Source organism: Rhodnius prolixus, unplaced genomic scaffold (assembly GCF_049639745.1).
Source record: "Rhodnius prolixus isolate KJV_2025 unplaced genomic scaffold, Rpr scaffold_17, whole genome shotgun sequence".
NCBI classification, from domain to species: domain Eukaryota; kingdom Metazoa; phylum Arthropoda; class Insecta; order Hemiptera; family Reduviidae; genus Rhodnius; species Rhodnius prolixus.
The window spans coordinates 3,150,346-3,167,908 of NW_027411626.1; the positions used below are offsets into that span (position 1 = coordinate 3,150,346).

At 34.8% G+C, this 17,563-nt stretch overlaps 1 protein-coding gene across 3 annotated transcripts; it reads left to right on the top strand.

Annotated features, from left to right (window-relative positions):
* The first annotated feature begins 1,089 nt into the window (after nt 1–1,089).
* Nucleotides 1,090–17,560, top strand: LOC141459634 (calpain-B-like). Of its 3 annotated transcripts, XM_074138909.1 has the most exons (16): nt 1,096–1,300; nt 2,027–2,212; nt 2,304–2,376; nt 3,523–3,640; nt 3,922–4,056; nt 4,369–4,549; nt 5,100–5,266; nt 5,603–5,859; nt 7,918–8,087; nt 8,271–8,476; nt 13,551–13,587; nt 14,584–14,740; nt 14,820–14,894; nt 15,708–15,832; nt 16,336–16,531; nt 17,338–17,560. In XM_074138909.1, the coding sequence occupies exons 1-16, from the start codon at nt 1,265–1,267 to the stop codon at nt 17,421–17,423; spliced, it is 2,205 nt and encodes a 734-aa protein (XP_073995010.1). In that variant the 5' UTR covers nt 1,096–1,264; the 3' UTR covers nt 17,424–17,560. The 3 variants fall into 3 exon arrangements, with proteins under 3 accessions (XP_073995013.1, XP_073995012.1, XP_073995010.1); XM_074138912.1 differs by lacking the exon at nt 16,336–16,531 and having other exon boundaries at nt 1,090–1,300; XM_074138911.1 differs by lacking the exon at nt 14,820–14,894 and having other exon boundaries at nt 1,092–1,300.
* The last annotated feature ends 3 nt before the right edge of the window (nt 17,561–17,563 follow it).

Genomic DNA, 17,563 nt, shown 5'->3' on the forward strand with positions numbered 1-17,563 from the left:
CTCATTACCTAAAGCTAAGATGTACTGGGTTCAATTCTCCGTCTAGGTCTTGGATATTATTCAATGGTTAATAAAAGAACCAGTAGTAAAGTATGTTTGCTAGTTGGCTTCGTCTTCTAATGTGGTAGCTTAATGTAAAGCTCACCTTAAAATGCAGGCTTTCCTTTTACATTACATTCTTTTACTCTACTAAGAGAAAGTATTATCGATGTGCATATTTTCGATTTTGATTTTACTGTACTAAGAGAAAGTATCGATGTGCACATTTTCGATTTTGAGTTTATTCCTGGAGGGGTGGAGAAACGGGAAATCATAGGAAGTTTCAAGTGATTTAATGCTAGCTGGGAGGAGGGAAACCATTAGTGTTTGGACTAAATTCGTACAGATTCAGATTTACAGAAAGGTATTTTTTCGAAAACTTTTTCAATGATTTTCTTCAAACTTATGCTCACTGTACAATACATATATAGAACTGTAACTTTTCTTTTAAACATTGTAAAATTCAATATTAAGGCATTTCGGAGGAAGTTAGACTTAACGATAAAGTGAAGTGCTACTTCACTGAATAAATTTAGCGGTTTTTGGCGATTTTTTTTTTTTAGTATTATTTCGTATGTAAACGTCGTTGGCACCAAATTTGTTTTCGTATTTTTCAAAAAATTTACTGCGTACTTATATAATTTTTTGAGGGTAATGGATTTCTATTTATGGGTTCAGTATTGCTTGCTGATCTTGGCCACTTTTATCTATATTTGTCGGCTGGAAATCGATAGTTTAGCGAGTAAAAGAAGTGTGGAGGTTGAATTTTGGTTATCAATAAAGCTAGTATATAGAGTACATACCAATAGTGGTTATTGGATGGTGTATTTTTATTTGTTTGAAAGTACATTTGGTATTTTTAGAGTATATCGCTCTATTTAAGTATAGGCGTCGGTATTTGTGAAGAATTTATTTATATATATTCATAATAATAATAATATATATATATTGATTGAGTAAAAGTAATGTGGCGACCGTGATTTGTTTAAATTTTCAAATAATTTTTTTCCCTTTATTAATTACTTCGCTAAAAATGAACATATTGTTAAATTAAATTAATCATAATGGCCATGTTGGCATTTTACAAATTCTTATTTATCTAAATTTTTGTTAACCACAGAGTGCATACTGCTCTAAGTAAGTTAGTTAAGTTAGGAGAGCTGAGGTAGTGAGAAGGCGGGTCTGTTATCTCAGAACCAGGAAGATCATATTACCGCAGTGCCCCATGCCGTACTGGAGAGGAAATATTCCAGTTTACTATGTAAGTTTCAATACTACCTAAAACGATAAAAAAGTTCTGTTGTGATAATTGTAGATTAATTGAATACGTTTAATGTGAAGAATAAAGAACTTTAGGGCTTCTTTTAGGCTAATTAGTTTCCGTCGCTTGGGAAAGTTTCCGAGAGGTTGTATTCGACCTCGAAGCATAAAACTCAGAACAGACGCTTCAGTTTGAGTTTAAGTTAGGTGTCAAACACGGAAGATGTATGCTATTCCGGTTTCTTACTTGTTAATGACGACTACGTTTCCAGGGTAATTATTGGCATCTGGTTGGTGTTTCCTCTTCTGAATTTACACTCTTGGACCCCGGTTCTCTTTATTAGAATTTGTTTTTTTTTTTTGTTGAAGGGTTGACATAGAACGAATACACCGTTGAAAAGTTAATTAATGGAGATTTTTTTTTTTAAATTTGCGTTTGGATTTATTTTTATTTAATTTTAACTTCAAATTTTACTTTCTTACATTTTTTTAGTTAATAAACTAATAATAAAAGTTAAAAATAACTATTGAAATTTACTACTGCAGGTGCAACTGCTTCAGCGACTAGTAAATCTAATAACACTTACCACTTAGAATACAATAACATGTGCGGAGTTACGAGCCCACTCGCTGGTGGCGCTCCAGAGAATCAATTATATTGCTCTTTGTCGCAAAATAAAGCACGAGAGCAAATCTTAGAATTTCCGACCTATTTTTGTTTTTTCAGTGGGGTGAACGAAATACTACTGGATTCAGCCAAAACGTAAGTGGAATCCAAGATTACAACAAACTGAAGGAACAGTGTCTAAGCAGAGCTACATTATTTGAAGATCCTGAATTCCCTGCAAATGATTCTTCTATCTTTTTGAATGAATCTAATTATCCCAACCCTATTGTTTGGAAACGTCCCGGCGTAAGTTATATTATTTTATAAAATATGTTTAAAACAAATAATTTTTTTTTTTTACTGAATTCTGGATTTCTATTTGTATCATAATTTTCAGGAAATTGTTGAAGATCCCGTATTCAATGTGCGTACGTTTTCAAGGCAAGATGTGGCGCAAGAAGAATCAAAAGGTATTAAAGAAGAGCAATTTAATTATGATCCCTAATCTTTAATAATAAGTAATCTTATTAAACACTCTTAATAAAGAAAGCATAATTTATAAATATTTCTAAATTTGTAGAACTAGTGTAATACCAAACTCCTGGCAGACGGCTAATAGCTATGCCTTATTCTGCTTTAATTCAAACTGTAAATATTGTATACAAAAAAGTGTAAAATGAATAAAGCGTTTTTTATTATTATTATTATTTTCTCCTCCTGTTTCTTTCGAGGCTTCAAGCCCAAATTTCATACCGCTGATCTTTTTTTTTGGCGGTCGTTTAATGTGTGAGTAACCCAACTTTCAAGCTTTTTCACCTTCCCAATCGCCTTGAGATGGTCATCGACGGTTGATTTGCTGACTTCGAATTTCCCTGCCAGTTCTCGAACAGTTGTTCTGGGATTTTCTTCCACCAAAGCTCGGAGAACAACAGTCATCAAGGGCAGAACTTCTTCCACGGCCTTCTTTGTCTTCAAGGCTCAAGGTCTCCCTCACGAAATCTCTGGAACTACCAGTTGAACAGTGCACTCACTTATACCTGCCTTCGCCCCAGACATCGTTGATATTTCTAGCCGTTTGTGCCCCCTTTCCAGCCGAGTTTGAACTCGTAAAACAAAATTATGCGAAAGTCACACTTTGACATCTTAGTAAAGACTGAATTATTTCCACGTAGCAAATGTTACAGAGGTAAACAATCTTTTTTTTTTTTTTTGTTTGAAAGAGGATTAATGAGTGTTTACATTTATAAAAGTCAAAAGTCCATCAAACATAAACAGTTCACTATTTGGAGGGGTATTTTAAAGGAAACATAAAATCCTGCATTATTTTCCGCACAACCCAATAGATAGCACTTGACCAGGGGTCCAACTGCAAACCTAGCAATGCCTCAACCTTAACCTTAAAGTACCACTTTACTAAATTAATTATTTAATTTTCTTGCGATTTTCTTAATATAATTTTTCTGAATTAAATTTTCGTCAAAATTATGAACTGATGATTTTTGAAGAAAAGTATGTGACAATTTCTTTTTTAGTAATTCATAAATTTTGTTTTCCCCAGTTCTTGTTGACATCGTTTAAGAGCTTCTTTAAATGAACAAACAAATTTTTGTTAACAGCTTCCAGTTGGTATTTATCAGTGCTAACTCTTCTATCTTTAAACAAACAATTACTAAATCAAGTTATACCAGAAAGCCAAAGTTTTGAAGATGACTATGCAGGGATATTTCATTTTAGGTTGGTACATTTTGATTAATTTTATGTTTCAAGTTTATTTTTTGTATCAAATGTTATTTAATTTTCTTTATACATTTTTTACTTTTTTTCTTAATTCGTCTTATTTTTAATTACTATTGGAATTTTGATAACGTAAACATGTTGAACACACATTGTATTAATTGACTAAATTGTGAGCCATAAAGTAACTAGGCAATGGATAGAATACCACGCTTGCACATTCTACGGGTAAGATATTTTGTATGTATGTATATTTATTTATTAATTTACTTATTTTCAAGGTTTTGGCAGTACGGCCATTGGGTGGACATTGTTGTTGATGATAGACTTCCTACGCACCAGGGCCAATTAATATACGCAAGATTATCAAATCAAAGTAGATTCTGGAGTCTTCTACTTGAAAAAGCTTATGCCAAGTAATACAGCATTTATCAGTGTAATAACTTCTTTAGATTTTTAATTTATATTTCTACATTATTTTTTTTTTTTTTTAATTTAAGGCGCTTCAACTTTTGAGGTCATTGGCGCCCGGAGTTTTTCCAGTGCACTCTTCGGCCTATGGACAGTGTTCTCTCTTTAAAGACAACACTGACTATTACCGGACAGTGAGCTGCAAGAAGCTTCTAGGGCCGGCAGCTGGATTCGAACCCGGAATCTCCCAGTGGGAATCCAGTGAGCTAATCCCTTTCCTATTTAATATATTATTTTATTGTTTTTAAAAACATAAGACTTCTTGGCGCGTACGAAAAACTTCATTTTGGCTTGGTTACCGAAGCGTTGGAAGACTTTACTAGCGGACTTGTAGAAGAATATACACTGAACGATAAGGAGGTTAAAGTGCCAAACGATTTGTATGAAATCATGTTGAAAGCTCAAGAAAAGTCATCACTAATGTTCTGCTCAGTTCCGGTAATTGCTATGTATTCACTTTTACTTCCGTAATGAGATTATTTAATTTGGGGTGCAGAGGCTGGAATTCATTCTAATGAGGACATTATTCTAACAGTACACTAGTATGAAAGAAAATATAAGAAAATGTGCAAGACTAAATCGGCTGTACGGAAACTCTCTTTAATTAAATTTTAATTTATTAAGTTAAATAACTTTTTCCAATTTGCTGGCAGAAGTACCAGGGATGCTGTTTTTTGAAATTAAATGTAAATCTCCCTTTATCCATACTCTACTATTTTCAAGGTTCTAATTCAATAAAGTTTCTTCTAGCTTTGATTATCTACATCATATTTAATTCTGATCTAAATTACACCGTTCATTACACTGAAATTACCTAACAGGGAAGTCCCTTCCCGAGAAACGAATTACATGAGAAAAAAAGATATTTACTTATATTCAATCAAACACTCAATTAATTTTAAATTAAAACTAAAATGGTATAAATTAATTGACTGACATAAGAAAAGTTGCATTAATAACTAACTATTAATGGTGAATCTGTTTGCAGTGGGAAGCTAAAGAATTGTTATCCCAAGGGTTAAAACCAGGACGTTATTACTGTATTACCAGAGTTCATCGTTTAGAAGTCGTAACGGCTGCTCGCACATACAATTTGTTGAGGTTGTTTGATCCACAAGGTGGTAAAAGCGAATGGCGCGGTGAATGGAGCGTCTAGTAAATATAATAATCCATGTAGACTTAAGTATATTTTTGATAACTCTCCTGCTAATTGTACAAAGATTTGAATACAACTTCTAAACTTTACGCTAGCTAAGGCAGTCCGATAAAAAAAAAGAAAAGAAATATCTCATTTTGGGAATCAACATCAACTAGAACGTCTCCTCCAAGTAGCTTGACCTATGATCAGCCTATTATCACAACTTTTAGCCTGGAGGCCAATTAAAGATGATTTTATAGTACTCTTATTTTAATTATTAATTAATTATTTTCTTCTAAAAGTTTAAACCATTGCCTCAATCTAGTAAAAAATTTGTTTTCTATTATCTACAGTTGGCCAGAATGGAAAAACATCCCAGAACAAAACAAAGAAGAACTTGCATTGTTCAGCGATCATGATGGTGAATTTTGGATACCATTTGAATTTGTGCTAGCGAATTTCTGGATGTTGCACATTTGTAATTTGAGTCCGTTACCATTTCAAGAATTTTCTAATGAAGACGATGACGAAACACTATGGCGTACAATATATAATATTGAAGCAGAATGGGTGCGCGGAAGCACGGCTGGCGGTAGTGATCCACTTTCAGGTAAATATATAATATATACGTACTATTTGCGAATTTTGTTTGGTCTGCAGTTGTGGATTTTATCGTTGATTTTCTCCGATGCACATAGTATGAATTGGAAATAAGATCAAATTCTCAATGTTAATTTGATTAATCTATATCTCTGGATGATAGTTCGAGAATCCAAAACCGGTTCTGTAGATAACCAAAAACATGCTATGAATGAATGAAAATAGCGATAGTTCTTTTAGTTTTTTGTGGATTTTACAAAATCTTCTTCAAATTAAAAGTTGATTTATTTTTAGACTATTAAAGATTTCCATCCATTTTGTACGTGTGCAACAGAACAATATGTTGTGAATTGTATTTAGTGATTACGTAGTTAATTATTATCATTTAAATCTTTTTTTATAACTATGAATGAAACTACATGTCAATTCGATACTTTCTTGATTCAATTTTTCAACTACAAATATGAAATTTAGAGCGAATCTTTTGAAATTTTACAGAAAATTCCCAAAATGGTTCAGGTGCTACTTCCGGTATACTGCTGCTTTTCAATTCGATATTTCGATGTTCCAACTACAGTTTCACTTTCCTTTAAAATGTTGTTTTTAAAATTCACCAATCAGCTCAATCGTCTGGGTTGCGCACTTTTAAATAAGCTTAAGTTTCTTATTTTCTGCAGTTGAAATTTGGTGAAGGTTGAGATAGATACTCCGTTTGGGTTTATTATCAACTTTTGGCCGATTAGACATCACTTCTTGAATCAATTAAGTCACTCACTGCTTCTTCCGGTGATTGTGAGCAATCTAATTTTTTCTTTTTATATCTCGCCATTAACTGAAATAGCCTACTTGTAGTAGTACTGTTGCAGATTCAGGCCCAATATCCGTCTTTTTTGGTAAGTCAAAATGAGTTCTCCTTCTCAAAGGATTGTAAGCTAAATGTATTTCTGTCATTCTAAGTGTTAGCGATTGTTTCGTAACAATAATCTACTGCCACTGAAACTGTGAGCACACTTAAGATTTTTAGATTTATAGTTTCCACAACATTGTACACGCTGGCAGCTAAGTATGTATGCTTTCGGCTACCACAGTTGTGGCATCTAGTTTTTGCTTTGCTTATTTTCAGAGAATGATCCAATCCTCAGCGATTTCAACATTCTCAAGACTTTTAGCCCTGCGAAGTACCCATTAATGTGAAGAAGAGTTCAAAGGGTCATCCTTACTGATAGAGCTGGTGGAATATTAGTTCTTTCACCCTTTATTAGTCTTTCCCTTTGTTCCTGTGTTTTCAATAAGCTGGTGTACTTCCATAACTGGAAAGTACTATCACTTTCCACCATCATCTTGTACTCTATTTCGAAGGAAAGGTTAAAAATAACTAAAAAGACAATGACTAATATTCATGAAAAGCAACAAAAGCATTTCATTGAACTGATGAAGTTGTTTTTGAACTTATTTTTCTTTTTTAATTTATTTTGTAATTTACAATCTGTATACATTGTATACAATCAGTAAATATGGAGAGAGAGTGATGAACTGGTGCGAGAGGAGAGCAGGAGGAGAGTAACTATCCAGCGGTAGCACTCTCTATAGGAGAGAGGAGAATACGAGGAAGAGAGATAAGAGAATAATGATTTAGGTCCTCAGCCTACAAGGAAGTCGCGGGGCCACTGGCGATTCAGTCGGCGAGGAGTACTAGGGATGTCAGAGGAGGCGAGAGACTGTACAAGAGGATTTGTGCAAGTAGAGAGAGTAGTATTGAATTTTTGATATTTAGTCTTGGCGAGTTGGTCTATGAAGGGAATGTTGCGGTCGGTGTGATGGGTGAGGTTAGTCACCGTAGAAAGGAGCGTCAGCTATCTGACATTTTTGAACTTTGAGCATAAACTTCTTAAGAATCTAAACACAAGAGTTGATCTTTTCCAAAACAAAGCTAAGCCTTCAATTTTAGCTGAAAATTTGAGAAATTTTTCTGTTTAATGAGGAAAATTTTGTGAAAGGATGTTTTCTAACGGAAAGTTTTTCATAGATTGTTTTGTTTTTTTTGACGATCATGAACATTTTCTTTCAGATTCATTTTGCCTCAATCCCCAATGTGGCCTCCAGTTGAGTGATCCAGACAAGGAGGACAACATGTGTACAGCGGTTATTGCACTCATGCAAAAGTTTGCAAGGAATCGAAAAGATAAGCCTGAAAATATTACCAATTATTTATATTTAATTGGATTTCATGTCTATAATGTAATTAACGTTTCCTTCTATCTTTCTCACAGTTAGACCACCATAAATTCTGATTATCTGATTATCAATATTTCGAAAAGAAATTAAAAAGTTAGGCTTACAGTTTGAATTAGTAAAAATAAAAATTTCTATAGTTAGAAAATGAAGTTTGAAATATTGACTCGACTTGTTTATTGTAAACAGCTGACAGAGGAATCAGGATTTCTTGGTCAGAGATTCTTCAAAACAAAAAAATTTGTGGCAAACTGCGTACATAACCGTCGACGAGAAGTAATACAACGGCTGAAGTTACCACCCGGTGATTACGTAATCATTCCATCAACATTGCTGCCAAACCAAGAATCTAAATTTCTATTGCGTGTTTTCACTGAAAATAAAGATAAAGTGGTGTAAGTAGATTGTATCTAATTTAAATACGAGAATTTAATTAGCTTTTATTATTGGAGATTTGTTAAGAAAGGCATTCGTAATGCGGCATTACACTGGCGGGGAAAATATGATGTTGCTTTTACCATCATACAGTGGGGGGGGTCTTGTTGGGGTCACAATGTTACTATAAAAGAGGATGTCCTGAGATTGTTTCGACCATTTCAGTGTACCAGTGAATAGATATGAGTGAAGACGAGAAATTATTTAATCAGTCGTTTACTTTGTTACCGATAGAAATCAGCAATTTTTAAATAATTTTAATATTTCCAGTAAAATAATTTTAATTGTATTAATGGCAAGTGTATTTAAAAGATTAGTAGTAAACATAATGATTTTAGCTTAGTGGTAATGAAGTGGCACCGGTACAGATCACCAGCCAAATGTTAACAAGACAACCAAAAGAACGTCGATAGGGTGTGCGCGGATGTGGGCACGCTGAGTGAATCAGTTAGCGTCGAGTAGCACTGAGTGAATCAGTTAGCGTCGAGTAGCACTGAGTGAATCAGTTAGCGTCGAGTAGCACTGAGAGAATCAGTTAGCGTCGAGTAGCACTGAGTGAATCAGTTAGCGTCGAGTAGCACTGAGAGAATCAGTTAGCGTCGAGTAACATTGAGAGAATCAGTTAGTGTCGAGTAGCATTGAGAGAATCAGTAAGTGAATCATCAGAGATGCTTAAGAGTACGTTTACAACGGAGCTGTGAGTATAGATGATAGCAGAGATGATAACTGATAGAGTAAAATATAATCGCTGATTAGTGTGCACAACGGAGCTGTGATACATGCAACATGTCGAGTAGTGAAGAAGAGTTTTTATGTTCACCAGCAACCAAATGGTATATTTTAAAAAAAAAAGATGTAGAAAATATCATGTACATACCATAAATAAAAAAACGAAGTACTTTGGGCGAATTTCACTATTTATATAAGGAACTTAGAAATTATCCGGATCGTTTTTTTGAACCACATTTGACTAAATTTTAGAAAAAATAAGGTCAAAATTAAGAAAAAGTAGGAAAAATTGTCATGGAAATCCTATAACTATAGAAGAAAAACTAGTGATAACTCTGAGGTAAGGTTATATTGAGGAAAAACAAATAAATACACATAAAAATAAATGTAAGCACGATTTAAAAAACAAAATATTGTTTAAAAGTAAATAATAAAATAATAACCAAAAATAATGAGTAAAGACAGCACTAATTAATTTTTCTACCTCCATTTTGAAGCTCCGATACTGGAGTTCAGCTAGCAGAAAAATGAAAAATTCAATTCTATCATCTATGCTCGTTTATACCAGCGAGTATGAGTCACTAGTCGAAGCTTCGTTGTGCACGCTCACATAAGAATGTACTAGGTTATTCTATAAGCGCTGATGCATCACTGCTATCATCTCCGCTATCATCTATGCTCACAGCTCCGTTGTGAACGTACCGTACCCTAAGGTGAGCTTTTAAGAAATTTCCGGTTTTGTTTGCTAACTAGGCTGATTAGCGAAGATTAAATTGTGAATCACTTTTCACTGCACACAAAATAGAGATACATTAGCGCTTTATTTTATTTTGATTACCAATAAATATATTTCTGGTTTGAATATATTTTCTTTTGTTTATTTATTTACCGTTATTTGTTTGATTAAATTTGTCGTTTCAAATTCAGTTGTTTTCTTCGTTTTTAACATCACTACATCTTTTCCCTCTTCTATTTTATTTATTTACTTTTGTTGCCAAATTTAGGGTCTCTCTTTTCATCCTCCCTTCTACCCGTAGGTTCGCTGTTACTACGGAACCCGGTATTAGCAGCGTTGTCCCCAAGCATTCCTTATTCTATTTTGATTCACTTCCTAATCCAATTATTATATTTATAGGTTTTATTTTATTTTACACTTCGACCTGCCCCACAGTAGCTACGCCGTCATGAAGAGGAAATTAAATTTAAACAAATTATGATTACTACTATTCTTTAAAATATAATTCAGCGTACACTTGTCATTTATTTAATTTAAATATATTTTATTTTAAATTTTACTATTATTTTAAAGTTGCCGAGTTCTGTACAATATCAAGTAGGAAAAAAGCAAATTAAGAGGCATAATAATAATAATAATAAGCCATTTATCTGTTGGAAGAGGCATATGGAGCACTCAAAAAAATTAAGTACTCCATTGTCATATTATTTTATTTGTTAGATTAAAATATGTTGGTGTATAATTTAAGTTGTATTATTTATTTATTTCTATAAGATTATTAAAAAAAAAAACTGTGGCTGTGTCATGGACCCGGCCGTGTGTTGTACGTGAATACGTTTACGTAACGGGTTATATTTTTTATATAAAATATTTTTATTTATGTATTTAGAATGAAATCAAGGAAATAAATCGACGATCGAACACAATCTATGCATATACAGTCCGTTGTCGATGTAGAAGCGATTTCATCATCCACTTGCATAATTTCAACCGCCCCAGCTGCAGATGTACTGACACCGTCGTTGATCCGCTCGGTCGCATTCATTCTTTTACGTTCCCGGCACGGCTTGACTCGGTCATATGGTGTTTTATGATTACCATTCGATTGTTCTTGAGTAGCCCTTTCCAACCGTATACGATCTTTGTATTTGGTTTTGGCTTTTCGACGCGTATAGGCCGACATTACGAGGGTCGTTTGAAAAGTCCGTGCAAAAATAAAAACTACTTAATTTTTTGGGGTAAACCTTTTTTATTTTTCAACATAGTCTCCTTTTAGGCTTATACACTTCGTCCAACGCTGCTCTAGTTTGTTGATCCCTTCCGAATAAAAGGATTTGTCCAAGTCTGAAAAATAGCCATTCGTTTCTGCAATCACCTCCTCGTTTGAATAAAATCTTTTTCCCGCCAGCCATTTCTTCATATTGGGGAACAAATAGTAGTCCGAGGGAGCCAAGTCTGGAGAATAGGGGTGATGTGAAACGAGTTGGAACCCTATTTCCATTAATTTTGCGACCACAACTGCTGAGGTGTGAGCTGGTGCGTTGTCGTGATGGAAAAGGACTTTTTTGTGGGCCAATCGTGGGCGTTTTTCTTGCAGCTCGGTTTTCAAACGGTCCAATAACGATGAATAATATGCACCTGTAATAGTTTTACCCTTTTCCAGATAGTCGATGAGGATTATTCCTTGCGAATCGCAAAAGACAGTCGCCATAATCTTTCCGGCCGAAGGAACGGTCTTCGCCTTGCCTTTTTTGGCGCAGATTCCCCCTTGGTAACCCATTGTTTAGATTGTTCTTTGGTCTCAGAAGTGAAGTGATGTATCCATGTTTCATCCACAGTGACGAAACGACGCTTAAAGGCCTGCGGATTCTTCTGGAACAGCTGCAAACCGTCCTTGCAACACTTCACACGATTTCGTTTTTGGTCAAGCGTGAGCAATCGCGGCACCCATCTTGCGGATAACTTTGTCATGTCCAAATGTTGATGCAAAATATTATGTACCCGTTCATTCGAGATGCCCACAGCACTAGCAATCTCACGCACCTTCACTCTTCTGTCATCCATCACCATATCATGGATTTTATCAATAATTTCTGGAGTAGTAACCTCAACAGGGCGTCCAGAACGTTCAGCGTCACTTGTGCCCATATGGCCACTCCGAAAATTATGAAACCACTTATAAACTGTACTAATCGAAGGTACAGAGTCACCATAATGTTTATCAAGCTTCTCTTTAGTCTCCTGAGGCGTTTTGCCTTTCATAAAGTAGTGTTTAATCAACACACGAAATTCTTTTTCGTCCATTTTTTGAAAATCACTCGACTTCCTCGATTCAAACGAATGCCAAACACAAAGAAATAGACCGATCTGGCTGAAACTTGGTGTGTGTTCTTCAAAGAGATGCTACTAACTAAACATAACCTCGATACGCGCCAGTGGTGCTAGCTCTCTGACTTTGCACGGACTTTTCAAACGACCCTCGTATATATTTTTGATAATATTTTTTTATTCTAACACCTTATTATATTCACTGTAACTATTTTACACTAATGTTTTATATACAATCGATAGATTGTGACGACAGCTGACGATTAAAACTTAAACGAACATCGTAGCTTCTCCGAGTCAAAAGTTATACTAATTGCAAATCTCGATACTTAGCAAAATGATCTCAAAATAGCGGCGCTTCCCTCTCCACCGCGCGCGCATTGCGTCACAGTGCTCGCTTATCTTTGATTCTTTAGCTATCCAGTGGTCTAATTTAATTTTGGTTGTAGACGATAGATTCGAAACTATAATGCCAAACTGTATCCCCTGATTTTGTTATTATTAGGTTTTTTGGATTGCCCCCATATGATAGCAAATTTAAAGACGTATTCACGTCAAAAATAAAAAGTCAAAACATTTCAATGCTTGTCATTTTGTCATTTGTGCGAATTTTATTCCCATGAAAATAAAAAAGTTTTTCTAATTTTTTAGCAGAAAATTAGTGTGTTTACCACTTGGTTACGTTTGTGAAAAATATTTATTTGCAACATGAACTTACTTTCCTTACTGATATCAATATCAATATTAACATGGAGTCCGATAATCTTGTTAAATTTTAAATAAATCTATTTAAGGTATTTTGGGTCATTAATTTCTTTATAAATACACTCTGAAACAGGATTTTAATTGATATAAGTGCACAATTAGCAGATACATAAATTAACAAATATATTTGTATATTGTAAATTGGAATTTTTGTACCTCCTGAATGGTCTCTTCAGTAAAAAAACAATATGGTAATATGGTTGAAGATATACCTAATACGTACGTATTTGTAGTATTTTCTTACATACATCATTTTTAAAATAGCACACTGTGATGTATATGATTCATAAGATGTATTTCTTATATTCTTATCAATTTTTAATGTATTTGCCCTCTGTTGTGTAAGGATGTACGTCTGTTAAATAAACGGCATTTTAAACTCATTACTACCTTTTACTTAACTTTTAATTTCATTATAGGTTATGATCTCAGTGAACTCAATTCTCCATTACTAAATTCATAAATTCCTTTTTTAGGGAGCAAGATGAAGAAATTGAAACAGGAACAGCCAAAGTAAGTTGAACAAAATAAGTATTAGAAAAGAGGAAATGAAAGAAAATATAGAAAGCGCTATAAACAGACATGCGCATGAGCTACGTTAGAATTATAAATGTTTGGCAATAGTTTTTTACAGAGATAACCTCAAAATTTTGCATTTAATTCAACTTAATTGAAGTAATTCCTTTATTCTTTCTAAAATTTGCTTTTATCACTCTTAAAAAAAAAATTTAATGTCCCATTCTAAATTTATTACACACTATTTGATTTCAATTAACAAGTTAAATTTTGAATTCTATCCTAAAGTAACCAAGCAATCTGTTGTGATTCTAAGTAGAGAAGAACAAATAAGATAGATGGTTTGGCAACAAGGGAAGAAGCAGCTCTACGAATTCCTTATCTACCGAGTGAAATCATTAAGGTCTATAAAGGAAATAAAAAAGTGCCAAGAAGATTGGTGCTCGTTTCAGAAAGTCTTGGCGCAGTTGTCAATTTTGGTTCAGTGGCCGACATGACGTAATCTCCAAGTTACGTTCAAGTTATCCGTTTTTTTTATCGATTTTTCATGATTATTCGCTTGTTTCCTTGAAAGAGTTAGGAGACAAACGGTTTGAGTGTGATTTCTGAATAGCAGACCTGTCTTTTACTAAGAGTTACATCCAAGAAATTCTTCTGATTCGTATACCCTGGTACTCATTGAGAGTAATATATTTCTGCAATCAATAAAGTTCAATTGGACATGAATATTATTTCACTTTGTTTCCGCCTTTACCAAACATTGCACATAAATTGTTTTATTATTGTACTTACGTAATCATAGTTGACTTCCCCCCCCCAAAAAAAAATGAATCAAGGCGCGTCAACATCTGAGGTTATTGGCGCCCGGAGCTTTTTTTCGGTGCAGTCTTTCATTTAAAGCAGAGAAGCTTTGTCGGATCGGTTTTGATCTGTCAGCTCCAAACTTGGAAAACAACCGGTTGTATTTTAGTTTAAAGAGCGCTCTGTAAATAGGAACTTATAGAAGCTACAACAAGTCGACAAGTGAATCTGGATGAAGAGAAAGCAAATGAAGAAAACCTGAGAAAATTGTTCAAGGAATACGCTGGTGCGGATGAGCAAATGGATTGCTTTGAACTTAAGGTAGTTTTAGACTGCATCATGAGGAATGGTAAGACTACGATACCTATGTATAAAACAGCGGGCTATCATTTTGATATTATTAATTAATAGTATTTTTTTAATGGCAGACAAAACCGAAGTAGAAAACAAAAGCAGCAATACGGCCTTCATATGGGCCTTGTTTCGTTGCAAAACTGCTTTTGGTAAGCCGCATCCTACTTTATATGCACTTTTAACCGAATAATGTATGCTATAAGTTCTGCTTTATGCACTTGATAGATCTAGTTAAGTGGTATATATGTACGGATCAGACAAGTAACACAAAACCGTCGGCGTAAGATCTACCCTAGTTAATGGTATATATGTATAAGGTTGTTAATAAAATAATCGTGATTAATGCTGCCTATGATCCGTCGTACTATCGAGAGCCATACCAACGATCTCAGTATAAAAAGTGCAAGTTCATTAAGTTGGTTTGGAAATTGGAAATAGATTAGATTAGACACCAGCATCTCTATAAAAATGACTTTCAACGCAGATTGAGCCAATCAGCACATTAGTTCTGGATACTCCCAGCCAGAGTAGTTGTTTGAGTTTGATTCGTCAGCTGATTCATTTTCAGCTTGGACAGATCAATAGTCACATTTTTCGTCAATTGTCTATTTCGAGATCTAGCTCTTAATTCTAGAGTGCAGATGCTAAAACTCCGTTGCATTTTTGAACGTGGAGTTGCTAATAAAGTCAATAAAGGTGAAAAATTCTCACATTGCGGACCATAGCAGTCCTGAGACAATTAGCTTCATGTGTTTATATCCGGTTGGAGCAGCATTTCTGGAATATGAATAGAGATTGTATAAATAAGGTAAGTGCGATAGCTACGAGTCCAAAAGCGTGAAATCCATTGGCTCAAATAAGAATTCAGGTGTCTAAACTGTTGGCTTATCTATTGCGTAAATTATGGAAGTTGTGCTAATACAAATATAAATGTTTAGTTGTTAATGCTTATGTTTTTACAGAAATTAATGGCGGCTTTTCGAAAGAAGCATGTCGCAGCATGATTGCACTGGTTGATGCTGATCGTTCTGGCAAATTGGATTTCGAAGAATTCAAGTATCTATGCAATATTATAAAAGCTTGGAAGGTTCGGTTTTTCATTATTTTATTTATTATTTGCGGATTTGGAGTTCCTTTTTGAGACATCTTACTCTTCGTACTCCAGAATACTGTGGAGTTCTGCTTCTTACAATCCCTGACTGAGTGGAGAAAAAGCCCTAGGATACCTAGGTAGTAAGAGCAATATGGGGTAAAACGATGGCTTCTATCCGATTATAGCGTGAATGAAGAGGATTGTCCCTATCAGGAAATTTACTGTACCCTTACAATCGTTCTCTTACAAGTTCACATGCAAAGAGAGAAGCCCATGTCAGTAGGTCGCCATTATTGTGAGGGCAATTTTGTTGCTGTTCGTTAAAAGCTCCAAAAGCCGGACATATTTTTTTCACCAAATTACATGAAATTCGGAAAATCTTTGTCTACTGTACTTTCTCTTATTTAAATTCATTTTCTTTAATTAGAAAAAAGAGAAGTTTTTATCAAAAATTAATTACCATTTTATTTTACCTTTCTACTTTGCTTCTTTTACAGACTGTTTTCGAGTCATACGACAGTTTGAACACTGGTTACTTGAATCCCTTTGATCTAAGACCAGCTTTAAACTCAGCTGGCTACGAACTTAGCAATCGAGTGATTAACGCTTTGTGCCACCGTTACGCCGGGCGGGATGGAAGAATTGCAATCGATGATTTCATCCTGTGCGCTGTGAGACTGGAATCGATGATGGGTAAATGTTTTCTGGTTATTTACGTTGATACGCCACGTTCAGTTAGGACAAAAATATGTGATTATAATTGTAATAAAGCACTGGTTTAGAACTCTGATACTCTGGCGAAGTGCCCATTTTAATTTTGGCTGTTGTTCAGGGGCGACCCAAGGCACTATCATTGTACACATAACAGATTACTGACATTGCCTGGGTGGTTAAAGCTCTAGATTCATGGATCCAGCCGAGATCCTGGGGAGTTACGTTACGCTTCCTGCACGGAGTGATGTCATCTGATAATGACGTGCCTCTTAATCGAGGTACTCCACGGCTTGTCACCATCAGAACCAAGAGGTACTTTTTGTTCCTGTCACTATGACCATTTCACTTCCCATACCTCGACGTTTCTTCCTCGACCCACATCCTCAAACTACCACTTTTCTGTGTCCTCTCAGCACGACGTCTTTTCGGCCACTTTTCTGTTTTCATCCCTCTCATATGTCTGTTCCAATTTTATTCAATACATGTTCATTTCCCCCTATCCCTTTCCAATATTCTCTCATTCCGAGCTCCTCTCCTCCCAATCTTCCTCAGGAACCTTCTCTAAAACCCCTAATGTAAGAAGATCCTGTCTTACAAGTAGACAACATTCTAGTGTAGAATATACAGCATCACAACTAGTTCAATAAAGGAGCAATCAGTTGAGGTTGTGAGGTAGTGATGAGAGCCGATGGATTAGTGCATTACGTTGCCCTTTTGAGTGAAAGAGTATCTGAAGCGGAATCTAATTGCTAAAAAGATAAAAAAAAACTAAATTATTTTTTCAGAGATCTTTAAAGACAAAGATCCCAACAATACGAAGGTAGCTACATTCACTGTAGAAGAATGGATGGAGAATGCCATATACTCTTAAAGTAAGAATTCGGAAGAAGATCGCAAGTCTATTTATGTTACACTGAAACTCCCTATAGCGTCGAACGGGGCAAGTGTAGTTGACATATCTTTCAGGAATGAATTTTGATAATAAATTTTGGCAATAATGGAAATAAAGTT